The sequence below is a fragment of the Trichechus manatus genome, unplaced genomic scaffold (genome assembly GCF_000243295.1).
Source record: "Trichechus manatus latirostris isolate Lorelei unplaced genomic scaffold, TriManLat1.0 scaffold00144, whole genome shotgun sequence".
NCBI lineage: Eukaryota > Metazoa > Chordata > Mammalia > Sirenia > Trichechidae > Trichechus > Trichechus manatus.
Genome location: NW_004444080.1, coordinates 835,518 through 853,512, shown reverse-complemented (window position 1 = coordinate 853,512; position 17,995 = coordinate 835,518). Strand labels below are relative to the sequence as shown.

Genomic DNA, 17,995 nt, shown 5'->3' with positions numbered 1-17,995 from the left:
GTTTTATGACATTGGTTAACAACCCCACAACATGTCAACCCTCTAACTTCTCAACCGTTGTTTTTGGTGAAAATACACATAGCCAAAGATACACCATTTCAAAAATTTCTACATGCTTGTTTAATCTTTTATATCTCAAAAGAGATTGGCTCAAGATTCATCCTACACTAATCCTGCCTTGTTAGCATACCAAAGACAACCCATTCTCAAATGGGATTATAATCACAGGCATAGAGGTTAGGATTTACAACACATATTTTTGGGGGACACAATTCAATCCATAATGTTTGCTAAGGTGGGCAAGACATCAATTCCTTGTCTAAAGCTTACAGACACATTTTTTAAGAAGAGGCTTATGGTAGTGTCTTAGTCATCTAGTGCTGCTATAACAGAAATACCACAAGTGGATGGCTTTAACAAAGAAAAATTTATTTCTTCACAGTAAAGGAGGCTAAAAGTGCAAATTCAGGGCGTTGGCTCCAGGGGAAGGCTTTCTCTCTCTGTCGACCTTGTCATCAGTCTTCCCCCAGAGTAGGAGCTTCTCTGCGTAGGGACCCCAGGTCCAAAGGATGTGCTCTGCTCCTGGCACTGCTTTCTTGGTGGTATGAGGTCCCCCTGTCTCTCTGCTTGCTTCTGCCTTTTATATCTCAAGAGATTGCCTCAAGACACAATCCAGTCTTGTAGATTGAGTCCTGCTTCACTAACACAACTGCCGCTCATCCTCCCTCATTAACATCATAGAGGCAGGATTTACAACATATAGGAGAATCACACAATATCTGGAAACATGGCCCAGCCAAACTGATACACACGTTTTTTGGGAGGACATAGTTCACTAATTTTTTGGGAGGACATAATTCAATCTATGACAGGTAGTAACAGAAAAAATTTCTTGACTAGTGAGATGGAGGAGCACATATGGTAGAGACAATTTCCTGCTTTGGGCAGCCATCTTAAGTGCTCTTGTTGGCATCCATGCCAAAGGTAGCCTATTTTTGGTAGAGAAATGTCTTTTTCATGGCAATTGACAAGCAAATGAGCTCTGACCCAGCAGTAGCTGTAAATTAATGACATGTTATATTCTCTGTATAGCTCTCCCAGGGGGTTGACTCACACAGCTGAGTTGAAACTTCTACCCAGTTGCATGTTGCATTTTGGCCAGTAGGGTATTACTTGCTAAGTTATTTCTACAGTGTTTTTAGGTGTGTGCTAGTGGCCAGATGGAGTTAATGCATCTGCCAAAGTTTCTAACCTTAAAGGAATTGTGGTAGAGGTAGAGGAATTGTTGGGTTCTGATTCAAAGTAAAAATAACATTCTTGCCAAGTGGGAGAAAGACAAATAAACTGGGATAAAATGTTTTTTGTACTCTTCAAAGAGGAAGTGAAAAAACAATGGAACTGCAGATAAAACGTGCACACACAATCTTAGAGAAAGAAAATTGAACAGGTCAGGATTTTGATCATGTTTTATTTTTAGCAAATCTTTGGAAAGTGCTGAGAAGACTCATTGTGTGTATTTGTAGGGTTCTCTTGAGGATATGGCTTGGAGGTTGGCAGATGGTGTTATACAGTGTTCTTTCAGAAGAAACATTAGCCTTCCTGGTTTTAAGAATAGATTTGATCTAAACACAAGCTACTACATATTTATAGCAGATGGTGCAGCTGATGATGGTAAGTATATTGGTAAAAACTATCTTTTCAAATTTCTATTCTCTCCCCCTTCCTTCTTCCCTTCATTTCTTCTTTTGAGAGATCTACTGTAATTGCTTATTTTTAAGAAACACACTTGTGGGTAAAGAGTTATTAAGACACTTTTCCACTTTACTTGAAAATTTGACTTTTGGTTAACTTTTTAGCTGTATTTCCCCAGGAACTAGGTAAGGTAAAGTGTCAGCTATGTTATAAGGCAACATTGCTTATAATAATTATGACCCCTGTTGTAGGGGAAAAACATCACAAAGTTTAGTAAAGCAAAAAGAAAGTTTTATTTGGCATATATTCAAAAAGGCAAAAGTGGGAAACAGACAACCATGCTGCCAGAGCCATGTCTGTCCAAGTCCAAAGAATATTACAGAATAGGCAAGAAGGGGAAAACGGGCAAGCGTGGTGCCACAGCCATGTCTGCCCGAGTCCAAGGAAGGTTACAGAATCATCAGCATATGTTAACATCACAAAATGGGTAGAGTCCTTGAAAGCTTCACCTTTTCACAGATTGGCTAGAAATTGTGATCTTACATTTTGAATTGCCTTTGTCAGCATCATTGGTACAGGTTTCAGTAACCTGACAATCAGGAGGGTCTTCACTGGTCCAACAAACCTCCATTCACTAAATGCCAATAGAAAGACAAGACTGGAAAGTCTTGTGTTCTGTTTGATTGGCTTTGTGTGAAAGGTCCTCTAAAAGATACTTTTCTTCCCTAAAAGATAATTTCTAAGATTGTCCCATCTATTATCTTTATCTCAGGGCCCAGTTGATGTGTCGTTGTGAGTCCTTATGGGCCCTTGTGGGCCCAGCTCCAGCTGGGTCACATTTCTCCATGCTCAGGGACAGGGAATAATGATTCCAATATTATTTTCTAAATCACCCCTGATTAGTAAACTTCATTTGAACTAGAAGATCTATAATCACCTGGTAAGAAGCCATACCTTTGGGCTGTCCTGAATGCAGTAACTTTGGGAATGTGCCTTGAAGGGACCCTAGAAGTAAAGCCTTTAGGAGTGTTGTAAGACATAGTGTTTCCCGTGGGACAGCCTGCTTGATATGAGTCTCATCTCCTTGGACCTGAGCTGAGCTAGTTCTTGGGAGGCGAGGAGAGGGTAAAGAGAATAGCTCCTGGACATCTGATTAAACTACTACAAGACCTCTCATTGAAGAAGAATGCCTCACTTTGTGTGTGTGCTGCTGAAGTGAGCATTAGAATGTTCTCACTCTGTCCTGCTGGCATGCAGTGTTTCCTGTCCCATGTCCTTCTACATGAATCTGATGCCAAGTACAACCTACAGTAGTTTTATGAGTCTAAAATTTTAGTATATCCTCAGGAAGACTACCCTAGTGGGTATTACAACACATATTAACAGAATAATTAGGTTTTAAGGTTTTGGCTAGTGATGTTTTGAATAACTGTAGAAAATACCAATGTAGTATTTATTGACTCATCTCTCTGGAGACTGCACTGCCCAAAACTTTGAGAACATAGCCTAATTCGATAACGGTGAGGAGCCTGGAAGGTCATGGGATGGGGTAAAGGAAGAGGAATAGCAGGAACTGTGGTGCAGACAAGATTGTGAAAAGCCTTGAATATTCTATCATGTGGTTTAGATTTTATACTGTAGATAAAGTGAAACCTCAGAAAGTTTTGAAACAGGATAAAATATCAACTCAGTGTTAGAGAAAATTTAGGAACATCTGCAGATTAGTTGTAGGTGATATGTGTAGTTACCTCAACCAAATCATGTGTTCTTAATTTGCACCAGCAACAGCAAATAGGGGCTTGAAAATAATTTCCTGGTTAAGGGTTCATAATGGATAAACATTAATCAGTGCTTACTAAGTGGCAGTCACTGGCTAAGCACTCAGGTAGATACTTCACTATTATCTTCATAAAAATCAAATTGTTGTTAGTTGCTGTCGAGTTGATTCCAACTCATGGTGGCCCCATGTGTGCAGAGAGAACTGCTCCATAGGGTTTTCGAGGCTGTGACTTTTTGGAAGTAGATAGCCAGGCCTGTCTTCTGTGGTGCCTCTGGGTTGGTTCAAACGACCAAACTTTCTGCTAGTATTTGAGTGGCACCCAGGGAATCCAAAACCAAATTAGATGTATACTGTTAGCCCTGTTTTATCTATGAGGAAGCTGAGACTTAGAGGTTAATTTGCCCAGACGAGTAAATGGTAGATTTAAAATTTGAACCCAAACTGATTGACCTCATAGCTTGAGTATTATTCAATATTTTAGAATATGAAAAATCTAGGAAATTAACTTTTTTATTGTGAGTGTATGTGTATTTATGTATGTATATATGCATATATATATAAAATTTTGCCATTTCAACATTGTTTACATGCATAAGTCAGTGACATTAATTACTTTAATCATGTTGTACAATCACCACCATTAACAGCAGCTCGGTCACCCCCAAGAAAATTCATTTTTAATGAGGAAAAGATTGTATGTTTGTGGTTTTAAGATGCATCTGAAGTGTAGATAATTGTGTTATTATTGCAGCTCTCACTTATTATCACGTTACATTTATCTCATTTATTCCTCACAGAGACTTTTTAAAATAGGTATTGTGTTATCCGTTTTAGAGATGAGGAAACCGGGTGGGACCCAGAATAGCTAAGTAACTTGTTCAAAATCAAACAACAAGCAGAGTCAGCATTTAAACCCGGGTCTGTTGCAGTTACAAAAGCCTTGCCCTTTCTATCATGCCAGACTGCTTCCTTTGATGCCCAGACTGTTATAACCCAAACCAAACCCATTGCTGTGGAGTTGATTCCAACTCATAGTGGCCCTTTAGGACAGAGTAGAACTGCCCCATAGGGTTTTCCAGGGAGCGGCTGGTAGATTTGAACTGCTGACCTTTTGGTTAGCAGCCGAGCATGTTATAGTGCTCTATAAATGATTACTGACGCAAATGGATTTCTTAAATTGCTAGGGAATTCATAGACCACTTTATACTTTTTTGTAAAAAAGCAATTTCATTTAAATGGATGAATTCTGTTGTGTAATAAATTGTGGTGGGTGCATGGCGATGCCAAAAGTTTATTTGTAGGTCAGCATTTTAGAAATTCAAACATATTTTCTGATAGAAACAGTGTTGTAAGTGATAGCTCTTACACTCCCTCAGAAAAATCTAGTTAGTGGGTAATAAAACCAAAATCACCAAACCCAAATCAAGAAACCCGTTGTCATTGAGTCGATTCTGACTCATAGCGACCGTGTAGGACAGAGTAGAATTTCCCCATAGGTTTTCCAAAGAGCAGCTGGTGGATTCAAACTCTGACCTTTTTTGGTTATCAGCCGAGCTTTTAACCACTGCACCACCAGGTCTCCATTGTGTGGGTAATACATGTGAAAAAAAAAGAGTCCTAGTAGCACAATAGTTAAGCTCTCAGCTGCAAATAAAAAGATCAGTGGTCCAGACCCACCTGTGATTACACAGGAGAAAAGACCTGGTGATCTGCTCCCATAAAGATTACAGCCTAGGACACCCTATGGGGCAGTTCACTCTGAATTGCAATCGACTCGATGGCACACAACAACAAAATATGTGAAAAGCAGGGCGTTGTTTTATACTCTCTATGCTCTGCCCCCTGGTGGTATTTTTGTGCTGATGGCATGGCAGGGAGACTCTACCTTGCCTTTTGCAGTGTTTCTCAAAGTGTGGCACACAGACAGCCTGCTCAGAATCATCTGGAGTGAATGCTAAAAATGCAGATTCTGAACTCTATCTCAGACCCACTGACTTTCTGTTGATGTGCTTGGAATCTGCATAGTTAACAAGTACCCATGTTCTGTAGACTGTAGTTAGATAACTTACTGCGTTAGGACAGCGTTCTCCCAACTAGGCTGCATACATTGAAAGGGTACAGGGGTAAATGTTAGAACTTTCTTTTCATATTTATTTTATCTCATTTAAAAAACTTTTAATATATTTTACAATGTACATTATAAATCAATACAATAGTACAGCGAAAATGAGAAAGCTGGAACTTGACTGGACTGCCTTGTCTTTCCGGGTCTCACAAGTTTCCACCTTTGACAGGGTGCAGTCACCACTTTTCTGTCACTCTAGTGGAAAATATTTGAGTTTTCCTTCTCTGACAGGTTTCTGTCAAGTTCTGGCTTTCGCAGATTTTACTGTATATAAATATATTTACTAACCAAAATATATGTATATTGGGGGGAATTTGCACAATTTTTTTTAATCTGGTAGGGTACAAAGCAAACTAAAAACAAACCTGGAGAATACAGCTCTGGGGACTTCACTTTCCAATTCCTTTGTATTAGGGAACAAAGGTAAGTTACTGCGTAAATCATCATCTCTCTATTACCTACTCACATGTACGTGGACCGTTTATAAGTTGAACTCTGCTTAAAAGCAGTGCGACTTTGTAACGTTGAAATCATTTTTCAAAGCAATCATATAATCTCTGTAAACTACATAAATGTAAAATATACTCAATTTCAGCTATTTCTCGGGTAAGAATTAACCTAAATCCAATCCTCAAAATGTGAAGATTAATCAAGTTGTCACTTTCGCACTTCTGAATCATCTGATACCAGCTGTCCACGTGACAATCCCTGTCTCTGTCCCAGCCACCTGGAACTAGATCAGAGCTCAGAAGTTAAAAGGACATTGCCCTTCGGATTGCCAAATACATGCCAGCCACACACTTGGGAGTCCACGCAATACCCTTACTTCTGACCTGCTGGCCTCAAATTTTTTCTTCTACTACCCCTTCAGGATGCCAGCTGCAAGCTTGGGGGTCTTCCCTGGGCTCCCTCACTTTCACTTGCTGGCTTGCACTACTCCTTTGGGTTGGATAATTCGCTGGAATGACTTGCAGAAATCACAGGAAGTACAGTAAAACCTTTGAAAGCTGGAACCTGTGTAAGGCAGAAACCTCTCAGAGAAGGAAAACTCAAATATTTTCTACTAAAAGGAGATAGAAATGTGGTAAGACTGCACCCTGTTAAAGGTGGAAAAGTTGGCTATACCCAGAAAAACAGGGCAGTCCTGTTGAGTTCCATCTCTCACAGGTTTCATTGTATTGTACTTGCAATTACAGATTTATTGTAGCAAAGCAATAGAAATCAGGATCATCATAAGGAAGACATGCATGGGTGAGGTCTGGGAGAGTTCCCACTGTGGAGCTTCCATATCCCAAAGGTGGTGCATCACCCTTCCTTTGCCAGCCAGGAAGCTCTTGGAGCCTCCGTGTTCAAAGCCTTTCTTTATTGGCTTCAGTACAATCATGAGTGAGGCCTCATTGCATATGCATGATAGGTTAAATCATACCTCTTGAAGTTGGTTGATATTAGGTTACTAGTTGGTCTTTCTGGTCTGGTCATCCTCTGCTCATTAGCACAAATCCTCAGGTGTGGTCTGGAGGTTTTAGATAATAAAGACACTTCAGTTACTCAGGAAATTCCAAGGGTTATCTCTCAGGAACCAAGGACAAAGGCCATCTTTTTTTTTTTGGTAAAGTAATTCCTTACTGCACATCTGTCTATTTTAAACCTTTTCTAACTATTGTTTTCCCCTTAGAATTCTGACGTTGTTGTGAAATTCTTGGTATTTAAACTGATAGAACTCACTTGGGTGACTAAGTAATTTCCAATTAGAAATTCTACAAATTTAGAGACTGTATTATCAAAAGACCTATTATTTTAACAATTTAAGAATATCATAGGTCAAATAATACCATGGAACCTTGTGCTAAACAAGAACTCAACCTCCGTTAGTTTAGAGCAGTACTTCAAAAATTATAATGGAGCCATATAATGAAACTCCAAAATTATACTGGGCTTCTGCTTTAATGAAGGTGAAGTTCATGCTTAGTCCATGGCTCCACAGTGATTCAGAGTTCAAAAACACACTTCTTCCAGCTTGTCTCTCAGGCTTCTTGGGAATGCAGGCTGTTCTTCATTACTACCACTCTACAAATACAGTATTTTTAGACTCTTCAGTGTCTTTCTTGTCATTTTCAATAGTTTTCTTTATCTTTTCTTTTTGACATTTTTGTAGCTCTTGACAATTTATGATCTCTTTTTTTTTTTCTTTCTCTTGAAACTCTCTTCTCTGTCTTTCTTCATAGAACTCTTCTGGTTTCATGCATTATTTCTGATCTTCTGTGTTATAGCCAGCCATGGTATAATAGTATTCACCATATGAATAACCAAGTGTCTGACCCCCATGTTTTGAATGGTCCATTTTTTCTCTACTGCTTCAAAAGCCTCTTTATTATATACTCAAAATTCATCAATAAATCCAACTCTTTCAGTTCTATGTTTCCATTGATCTACTTGTCTATTCCTGCATGGTTGAAATTATTATAGCTTTATGAGGTTGTGAAATTTGATAGAACATGTTTCCCTCATAGACCTTCCTTTTCAGGAATTCTCTGTTGTGTATCTGTTCTTCTAGATAAATATAGAAATAGTTTGTCAAATTCCATTAAAAATTCTCTTGGGGTTTTGATTGGAGTTGCATTGAAATTTAGGTTAATTTGGGGGATGTTTGACATCTCTGCAATAGTGAGTCTTCCTATTCAGGAACATATTGGAGTATTCTGTTTATTCACATCCTTTGTGTGTATCTTTCTTTCAGTGAAGTTTTATGGGTTTCTCCATATGTTCATATTGTTGTCATTGTTGTGTGCTGTTGAGTCGGTTCCAACTCATAACAACTCTATATGATAGAGTGGAAATACCCTATAGAGTTTCCTAAGCTGTAATCTTTACAGGAGAAGTTGCCAGGTCTTTTCTCCCCTGCAGCCGTTGGTGGATTTGAACCACTGACCTTTTGGTTAGAAGCTGAGTGTTTAACCGTTGTACCCCCAGGGCTCCTGTTATATGTTCATACAGGGCTTATATATTTTTGTTGCTTTGTTCCTAGGTATTTGATAGTTTTTTTTAAAACAAATTATTGTCAATAGGATACGTTTCTTACCTTTTTGTTGGTGGTGGTGGTGTATAGGAAAGCTACTGATTTTTGAATTTTTAACTTGGATTTAACTATCTAATTTTCCATTTGATTGTCTTGAATTTTCTAGAGAAATGTAATATCTGGTGCAAATCAGCATAGGTTAATAGCACTCATTTCTCTTTCTTGTCTCATTGCATTGTCTAGTTCTCCCAGAAAAATGTGGAATGGCAGTGGTGATATAACAAGCATTCTTGTATTGTTCCTTATTTTGATGGGAATACTTTTGATATTCAATGTTAAGTGTTACATTTGTTGTATTTTTCCTGGTGGATACCCTTTACTGTTTTGAGGAAATCGCCTTCTATTCCTAACATTATTGTTTGTCCTATACAGGTGTGTTAAATTTTATCAAATATCTTTTGGGTAGTGTGGGGTTTACAATTAACTTTACCCAAAGAATTTGGTCTTTGTTTTTGGTTCCTGAAAGACACCTTCTAAAACTGTGGAATTTCCCCAGTGTTTGGGGTCTCTTGTCTATGAGAGCTCCAGACAACGCCTGATTGTTTATGCTGATGAGTGAACTCATGTTGGGTGGTGGTTGGCCATGCCAGAAAGACCAACCACGTAATATCAGTTCCTCAGGGGAAGGGGGCTGGAGGTTAAGTTCAGTCACATGGACAATGATGTAATCAATCATTCTTTTACAGTGAGACCCCAATAAAAGCTCTGAACACTGAATCTTGCTGAGCTTCCTGGTTGGTGATAGACATCAGTGCATGAGGGAGGGTAGACATCCTTTGGGATATGAAGCTCTACCTTAGGAACCCTCTCAGACCTTGTCTTATGTGTCTCTTCATCTGTATCCGTTTTGCCTTAAATAAAATTGAAATAATAAGTATAGTGCTTTCTTGAGTTCTGTGAATTGTTCTAGTGAATTATCGAGCCCCAGAGGATAATAGGAATCCCTGAATTTGTAGCTAGCAGGTCAGAAGGGAGGAGTGCCTGGAATTTACAGCTGGCATCTTGAAGGGGTAGTGGGAAATCCCAGATTTGTAGCCAGCAAGTCAGAAGTGAAGGTATTGTAGTGACTCCTGAGCTTGTGACTTTGTCTGAAGTTATGGGCAGACTTGACCATCTGGAAGATTGTGCCCTTTACCTTGTGAGAGCTGACCTAGCTCTGGTGGTTAGGATCAGAGGAAAAAGTACCTCATTTGTAGTTGGTATCAGGGTATTTATAGTGAGTTGGTATGTGTCAGAGAGGGCACTCATGGACACACAGAGAGACATTTGCTATAGGCAACTATTGAGATGATATTTGTAATTACTTTTATAATTTCTGAGTGGTGAACAATTCTCATACACCTGGGATGAATCTTGTATGGTCATGTTTTAGTGTTCTGTGAATACACAGCTGATTCCATTTGTTAAATTTTAGGTGTTCAAGTTTTTTTCATCTGTATTCATAAATGATTTTGGTTCATAGTTGTGGGATTGTGTGTGTGTGCCTGTGTGCATGTGTGCACACACACATACCTTAGTCTTGGTTTCACTATTATGCTAATCTCATAGAATAAACTTTAGAAGAGTTTAAATAAAATACCAATTTTAATAGTGCTTTCCCCCAACAGTCTGAGCCTTTAGGAATGGAAATATTTGACTACCTTAACATTTTTTCTTTTATTGTTATTGCTCTCCAGGGTTACTATTCTTCTTTGGTAAATTTTTATAATTCTATATATTCTCAGAAATCTATCCATTTCATTTAGATTTTGAATTTTTTTGACTGACTTAAAGTTGTATATAGCATTTTCATGCAATTTTAAAGAATATCTTCTATATCAGCAGTTATATTACCCTTTTTATTCCTAAAATTGCCTATGGTATTTCTTTTTATCTTGTGGCCAGATTTGCCAAAAACTCAGTGTATTTTATTGGCCTTTTACAGAGTTGATTTTTCTGATTTTTAGGCTTGCTAGTTTGTTAATTTCTACTTTTATTTTTAATTACTCTTCCTTTCTCTTTTCGTAGGTTGTATTTTGTTGTTTTAAATGCATCCTGAATTAAATGATTACATCAATACTTTTGAGTCTTTCCTTTTTTTTCTTTTAAAAAATGCTTTTAAGATGATAAAAACTTCCTTTGAATAACACCTTGATTGCATCACATGTGTTTTGATGGGAAGTGTCTTAATTGGCATTCGTCCTTAAGGAGACTCGGGATTTTAGTTTTGATTACCTGTATAATCTGACGGTTATTTAGAAGAGTATAGTTTTGTAAATATCTAGGTGGACCATTTTTTTTCCAGCTTTTTATTAAGTTTCATGCATTTTGAGCAGATAATATAACCTGTATAATTATTTCTTTTTGGAAATTATAAGATATTCTCTGCGGCCTAATACTTATTATTTGTTTGGGGCAAGCCTGTTGCCGTTAAGTCGATTTCCAACTCATAGCAACCCTATAGGGCAGAGTAGAACTGCTCCATAGGGTCTCCAAGGAGTGGCTGGTGAATTCAAACTGCCAACCTTTGGTTAGCAGCCAAACGCTTAACAACTGTGCCACCAGGGCTCCTGTTTGGGACGAAGGTCCATATGTATCCATTATGTCAAATTCCTTAATTATTTTTATTCTTTTTCACACTTGCATCATATTTCAAGAATATGTATGTTTCATAATTTACTTACTCATTCTTCTAATGCTGGACATTTAGCGTCTTTATATTTTTTTGGCCTATGTAAAAAAATGTTGCTGTGAGCAATCTTGTACATTTGGTTAAAAAGTAAATAGTTATGTAAAGTAGATTTCTAGAAAACACACATACACACACAACTGAAGTAATTCTATACATTCATAGATTTAATTATATACACAGCAATAAAATAATAAATTCCCAATTTTTTAATGTCACTATTATTTGGGACTTTAGTTTGGCTAATCAAACCCAATATGAATGAACTATATGCCAAATAGTGTAGCATCAAATGCCTTTTCTTGGTCCTCTACTCAGGTCCCATTCCCAGGCCAAATTTCTGTTGGTTTAATCTAGGATTCTAGATACAGGTGGTAGTTATTACCTTTAAAAAACTTTTTATATATATTCTCTTCTAAGAATTATATTTGAAATTTTCAGTGTTTCGTGACCTTATCAACAGCAACTACTTTGACTTAACATTGCTTAATTGGTCTCTTGCACGCTACCAGTTCTTATATCACAGCTTCTCCATTCCTAGTGCTTATTTTGATTCATCTCTGGTTTGGTGAAGTTATTTAATTTTTTTTCAAAAAGGTCATGAGCTCTTGTATATGTATTTATGTTGTCTTTGCATATGAATGACATCTCTGTTGATTTCTGTTTTTATTACTTTAAAAATTTTGTTTCCTTACTGTGCAGTCTCCTCTCAATTCCTTCTCTCCTGAAGAAATTCCTCTAATTTTCAGGTCGAATTTATAAACATGCCCAGCAACCACTGATTACATATGAAAAACACAATGTGATGGACTTTCCAAAGAACATAGGAGGCTCCCATTCTTTGTTCCTTCTGAAGGTTCATGGCAAGTTACATGTAGTATTATTACCACTCTTTGGAATAACTTTACCTGATGACTCAGTGCTGGTGGGGTTAGGAATGGTGGTGGGTAAAACTTAGCAGATGTTCATAAATCTTATATGTTTCAGCATTAAAATTTGCAGGTAGCATTAACTATTTTAATGTCTTCTAATTTTTATTTAGAATGGAGGGTAGGACTAATTCAGTGATTTTAACACTGGTTGTATATTAAGATCACCAGTGGAGATTTGAAGACATCTGTGATTTTTTAAAAGTGCCCTAAATGACTCTAACATGCAGCAGGGTTGAATATAACTGGGTTAGTTAACTTTTTAGGAGGTCTTAATTATGCCATTTATTAAAAAACATATTAACAAAAGACAGTGATCTGTAATTTTGATTATCTGATTGTAAAAGTAAAAGTAGTTTGGTTTCAAGGATATAGTTTTATTGTCGAAGAACTGATCAATGTACCAGTATTTGAGGATATACAAAGTACTCAGTACTAAAGTGTTGTACACTAAAAGATGAATGGAACTAAGTCGGAAAAGCGGTAGCTTAAAAACAAGGCTCTGATTTGCTCTGTCATCTGGTTCTACAGATGACAGTTGATTTCATTTGAAAACTATCCCAGCTTATTGTTAAAAGGATTTAAGAGTAATGGAATAATGTGGTATATACTATATTATTGTAAATTACTTGTATTTTGTGGGAACTTTACTTATTTTGTGTATTTTCTTTATATTCTCCACAGTTATCTATTCCTAGAGTTTTAATAAAATACTATGAAAGTTAAGCTTGAAAATAACATTATTGTTAATTTGCTTCTACTCGTGTTGTTGGAGGCAGGGCAGTGGTAGAATTCTTGCCTTCCAAGTGGGAGATCTGGGTTCAATTACCAACCAATGCTCCTCAAGCACAGCCACCTCTTGTCTATCAGGGGAGGCTTAATGTTGCTCTGATGCTGAGCAGATTTCAGTAGAACTTCCAGACTAAGACACCCTAGGAAGAAAGGCCTGGGGACCTACTTCCAAAAATCAGCCAGTGAAAACCCTGATCACAAGGATTTGATCTCGTTGTGCATAGGGTCGTCATGAGTCAGGACTTGCTCAACAGCAGCTAACAACAACTCCACATGTTGTAATTCTAGTTTGGCAGTTAATTGAATTCAGAAATAATGTGCCTATTTGTTTTCGGAATGAGATATGAGAAGATTCTGAGATAACTGCAAATAGGCTGTATTAGCAAAATGGTTAAGAGCACAGTTGCTGAAGCCAGACTGGGTTCAAATCCTGAATTTGTAACCTTGGGCAAGTTACTTAGCTTTCTGTCTTTGTTTCCCCATCCAGTAAAACTGGAATAATAATTGTAACTACTTTATAGGAATTAATATACATAAGATACTTAGAGAATTAATATACATAAGATACTTATGCTTGGCACATAAGAGAGCTATGAAAGTCTTAGCTATTAGAAGTAATAGTGGTGGTAAAAACTGTGACATACAGGATCTTTTTAGATTATACTTATGTGAGATAAATGAATTTTCCAGACTCTTTATGTTTTTTTGATCATTTGGCTTTGGTCAATGATGAAAGAGCTTCATTAGTTTGTGATCTCAGTCAATGTGTTTTCTCACCTGTAGCTGCCTTAATGTTTGTGGCATGGATGACTACCGTTAGCATAGGTGTACTGATTGCCCGGTTCTTCAAACCTGTTTGGTCAAAAGCTTTCTTCTTTGGTGAAGCAGCTTGGTTTCAGGTAGGTATTTGAGAAAAAAAAAGTTTAATGCAATTTCCATGTTATTTGAACATTGCAAGCATGAAAACCTATGAAGTATGCATTCTTTATATAGTTACAGTTATTGTAGGTTTGGGATCTTAATTATTTCTTTTCTCGATGGTTTCCTAGCCAATTGAGAAGAGACACAATATGTTTGATGGAGGACAAAATAGAGACAGCTTTATGAAGGATCAAGCTGGATTGAAGACTGTTTCAGGGCCATGTGTGTCCCTTTGTAACATAACTTTGAAACCCAAAAGATTCTGTCATACATGAGGTCTAGTTGCAGGGGGCGAGGCTGGGAGAGCATCCACCTACGGCACTGAGTACAGATGTGTCCTGGAAGGCAGGAGAGCAGAATAAAGACATGGTGGGTGCTTACTGCATTTCACAGTGGAGATGGTCCTCTGGTTGATGGTCAATGAATGTTGGACTATCCCTAACTCACCAATGAAGGTCATCTCTCTCCTGTGTGGGTGGGTGGGAAGAGAAACTGGAAGTGTTCCTTTTCATATTGCCCCTTCCTGTGAGTTGGGGAGGCAGTCTCCTCATAGAAACACGAGCAGGAGTGAGGGAGGGACCTTCCAAATAAAGCAAAACAACCCTCAGCTTTCATGTGTCGTGGAGTACAGATGCTTGCACGTATGGTGGAAGACCAATGAATATGTGTTGAATTAGAATATACATCCCTGCTTATAGAAAAAAAATTACTGCTTATTGGAACAGTATTCTTATTGAAACACTATTGACTTTAAAAGGGGGTATCCTTGGCACTTCATATTCATATAAATTTGTAGCTTTTAAGGTATATTGTATCTAATCTCATTTCTCCCTCTTGGCTATCAAGGCCAATCTGTTTTATTTGTTCTCCTTACTGTGACCTGCCTTGCTTCTCTCTGTCTCTGCCTCTGCCTCTGCTCTCTCTCTATCTGCCCGTGTGGATATTTCCAACTGGAAGACTCTTATGTCTCCTTTTTACCAATTCAAATCCTCCCCTGAATTTAAAGCTACGATGTATATATAGGGTGACTATATATCCTACTGCTCCCTGGAATAGTTTTAACGTTTGCACCAGTTTTGTTGGCATAACTGATTAACAGTGCCTCTTTTCTTCCTGTTCTCCTGATTTGGACAATGCATTACACGATTTACTCAATAAACTTAATCTTTGCATGTGTAATTTTTGAGGAATTTTAATCTGCACCTAAATGTTACTCTCTTGCTTTAATGATTAAACTAATTACTGTTTTTAGTTATTTCATGTATCTTTCTCTTGTCTACTCAGTTATATCCCAGGCTCCTCAGGAGTCAATATTTTCTGTTTCCTTGCTGTCTCACTGTACCTGGTATAGCGCTGTGCCTCATGTTGGAGCTTAATAAGTGTTTTTGGAAGGAAATGAAGTACTTGGCAAGTAAGCGTGCTCTGTGTTTGAAGTACCCATTCCTGCTGCTCTGTGCAGGTGAAGTCTTGACAAATGCTTTTGAATGATGAGAATGGCAACTTAGGGTTTTCTCTAAAGTTCAGTGGTATACTTAGATTTTTTTTTTTTAACTGACCACAAACTATCAGTTAATGTCAGTTCAATGCCTACCTCAGCCGATCTTAGCCCAGGATCTTGCCCCCATAGTAACACGCACTCCTTTCTCTTGCAGACTTAACGCTTCTTCCCTCTTTGTTGTCTCACCCTTCCAGGTGCATCGAATGCTCATGATCACTACATCTGTCCTCACCTGTGTTGCTTTTGTTCTGCCTTTTATGTACAGAGGAGGCTGGAGTCGGGTAGGTATATCCTAAATGGGATGTTTTTATATAAATCCATCTTATGTGAAAGCGGATTGCTGTTTATTCTTTCATTTTTGAATCCTATGGTGACTGTTTCCCATGGCTGGGGCTCAGGAATAAGGAGGGCCAGGGGTGGGGTGAAAACGTCTGTGCAGATTACTTGGTAATGAAGTATATTCTTAGGCTGCATCAAAATGTTATGCCCACAGTATAGCTTTAGTTAGTTTTTCTCCTATATTGTTGCTAGTTGTTGTCAAGTCAATTCTGACTTATGGTGACCCCACGTGTGCAGAGTAGAGCTGCTCCATAGGGTTTTCAAGGCTGAGACCGTTCAGAAGCAGATTGCCAGGCCTGTCTTCTGAGGCACCTCTGGGTAGATTCGAACCTCCAATCTTTTGGCTTATAGTCAAGTGCTTAATTATTTGCATCACCCAGGCCCCTCCTTTTCTCCTATACAACAAAAACCCACTGCCGTCGAGTCAATTCTGACTCATAGTGACCCTATAGGACAGAGCAGAACTGCCCCATAGGGTTTCCAAGGAGTGGCTGGTGGATTCGAACTACCGACCGTTTGGTTAGCAGCTGAACACTTACTCAAAGTGTGATGTCTAAGGAACATGAACAATGCAAATAGTTTCCCTGCCTAGTACTATGATTATTATATGTTAGTTGCATTCCTGCTATATGACTGGCTATCCTAATTGCTTTAGATGTGTTATCAACTTAAGTCTCAAATGAAATAACTATTAATAATAGTCCCAAGTCATGAATGAAGAAACTGAGGCTTACTTTCAGATGTTTATCTTTAGCTCAGCTCTCTCCCCTGGCTTCAGACTCACACACCTAGCTGTCCTCTCAGGATCTCTACTTGCATGTCTGTTAGATGTCTCACACTTAACACATCCACAGTGGAATTCCTGATCTTTCCTTCCAGTCCTGCTCCACCTGCTGCCAACCCTATATTAACTGTTGGCAGCTCCATCTTTAGGCTAAATGTTGGGATTATCCTTAATTCCCCTCTCACACACCTCATATCCAACTCATCAGGAAATCCTGTTGGCTCTGCGTTTAAAATACATCCAGATCTGACACCTCTCACCACCACTGATGCAACTACCTGGATTTGAGCCACCATCATTTTTTACTAGGGCTATAGCAGCATCCACCTAACTGGTCTCCTTCCTTAAATCCTTGTCCGTCTACAATCTATTTTCAACAAAGGAGGCAGAATGAGTTTTAAAAATGTAAATCAATTCATATCATTCCCGTGCTCCAAACTAGTTTCTTAAATATCTCTCAATTTCACTCACAGTAAAAGCCACAGCCCTTAACAATGACCAAATGATTTAGCTCCCAGTTACGTCTCTGAACTCATCTCTTCCTGCTCTCCCCCGAGTTTATCTCATTCCACACTGGCCTCCTTGCTGGTCTGCAAAATGCCAGACTCCTGCTTCACAGTCGTTGTAAAGAGTCTTCCCTCTGCCTGGAATATGCTTCCTCTACTTCCTCACCTTCTTCAAGTCTTTCCTCACATAACATCTTCTCAGTGAGTCCTGCCCTACTCTTCTTTTCCCTCATAACACTCTTTACTTTATATCATATATTGTCATATAAGTTACTTATTTATTGTTTTTTCTTTGTCTGCCTTTCCACACTAGTATGTAAATTCCTTGAGAGCTGGGATATTTATTGGTATGTTCAGTGATGTATCCCAAGCACCCAGAACAGACTCTGATACATAGTAGGTGCTCAGTAAATGCGCTCAGTCAATATATATATATATATTTTCCCCATTGGCTGATTTTTTTTTTTAATTGTACTTTAGCTGAAGGTTTATAGAACAAATATTTTCTCATTAAACAGTTAGTACACGTATTGTTTTATGTCATTGGTTAACAACCCCATGACATGTCAACACGCTCCCTTCTCAGCCTTGGAGGACCCTTTTTTTTTTTTTTTGGTGAAAATATACATAGCCAAGGATACACAATTTCAAAAATTTCTACATATACAATTCAGTTACATTGATTACGTTCTTCCAGTTGTGCTGCTATTCTCATTTTAGATGAAGGTTTAGAGAACAAAATAGTTTCTCATTAAACAGTTAGTACGCATATTGCCCTATGACAATGGTTAAGAACCCCACTACATGTCAACACTGTCCTTACTCAACCTTGGGTTCCCTATCACCAGCTTTCCTTTCCCCTTCTGCCTTCTAGTTCTTGTCCCT

At 38.2% G+C, this 17,995-nt stretch overlaps 1 protein-coding gene across 2 annotated transcripts in view; it reads left to right on the top strand.

Annotated features, from left to right (window-relative positions):
- FRRS1 (ferric chelate reductase 1) overlaps positions 1 to 17,995 on the top strand; it is a 59,052-nt gene that overhangs the window by 33,282 nt on the left and 7,775 nt on the right. The window contains exons 8-11 of one of the 2 annotated variants that reach the window (XM_004385713.2): positions 1,524 to 1,671; positions 12,091 to 12,204; positions 13,846 to 13,961; positions 15,676 to 15,762. In XM_004385713.2, coding sequence (XP_004385770.1) covers positions 1,524 to 1,671; positions 12,091 to 12,204; positions 13,846 to 13,961; positions 15,676 to 15,762 — 465 coding nt within the window. The remainder of the gene's footprint in view (positions 1 to 1,523; positions 1,672 to 12,090; positions 12,205 to 13,845; positions 13,962 to 15,675; positions 15,763 to 17,995) is intronic. The other variant, XM_023739978.1, reaches the window with a different exon arrangement.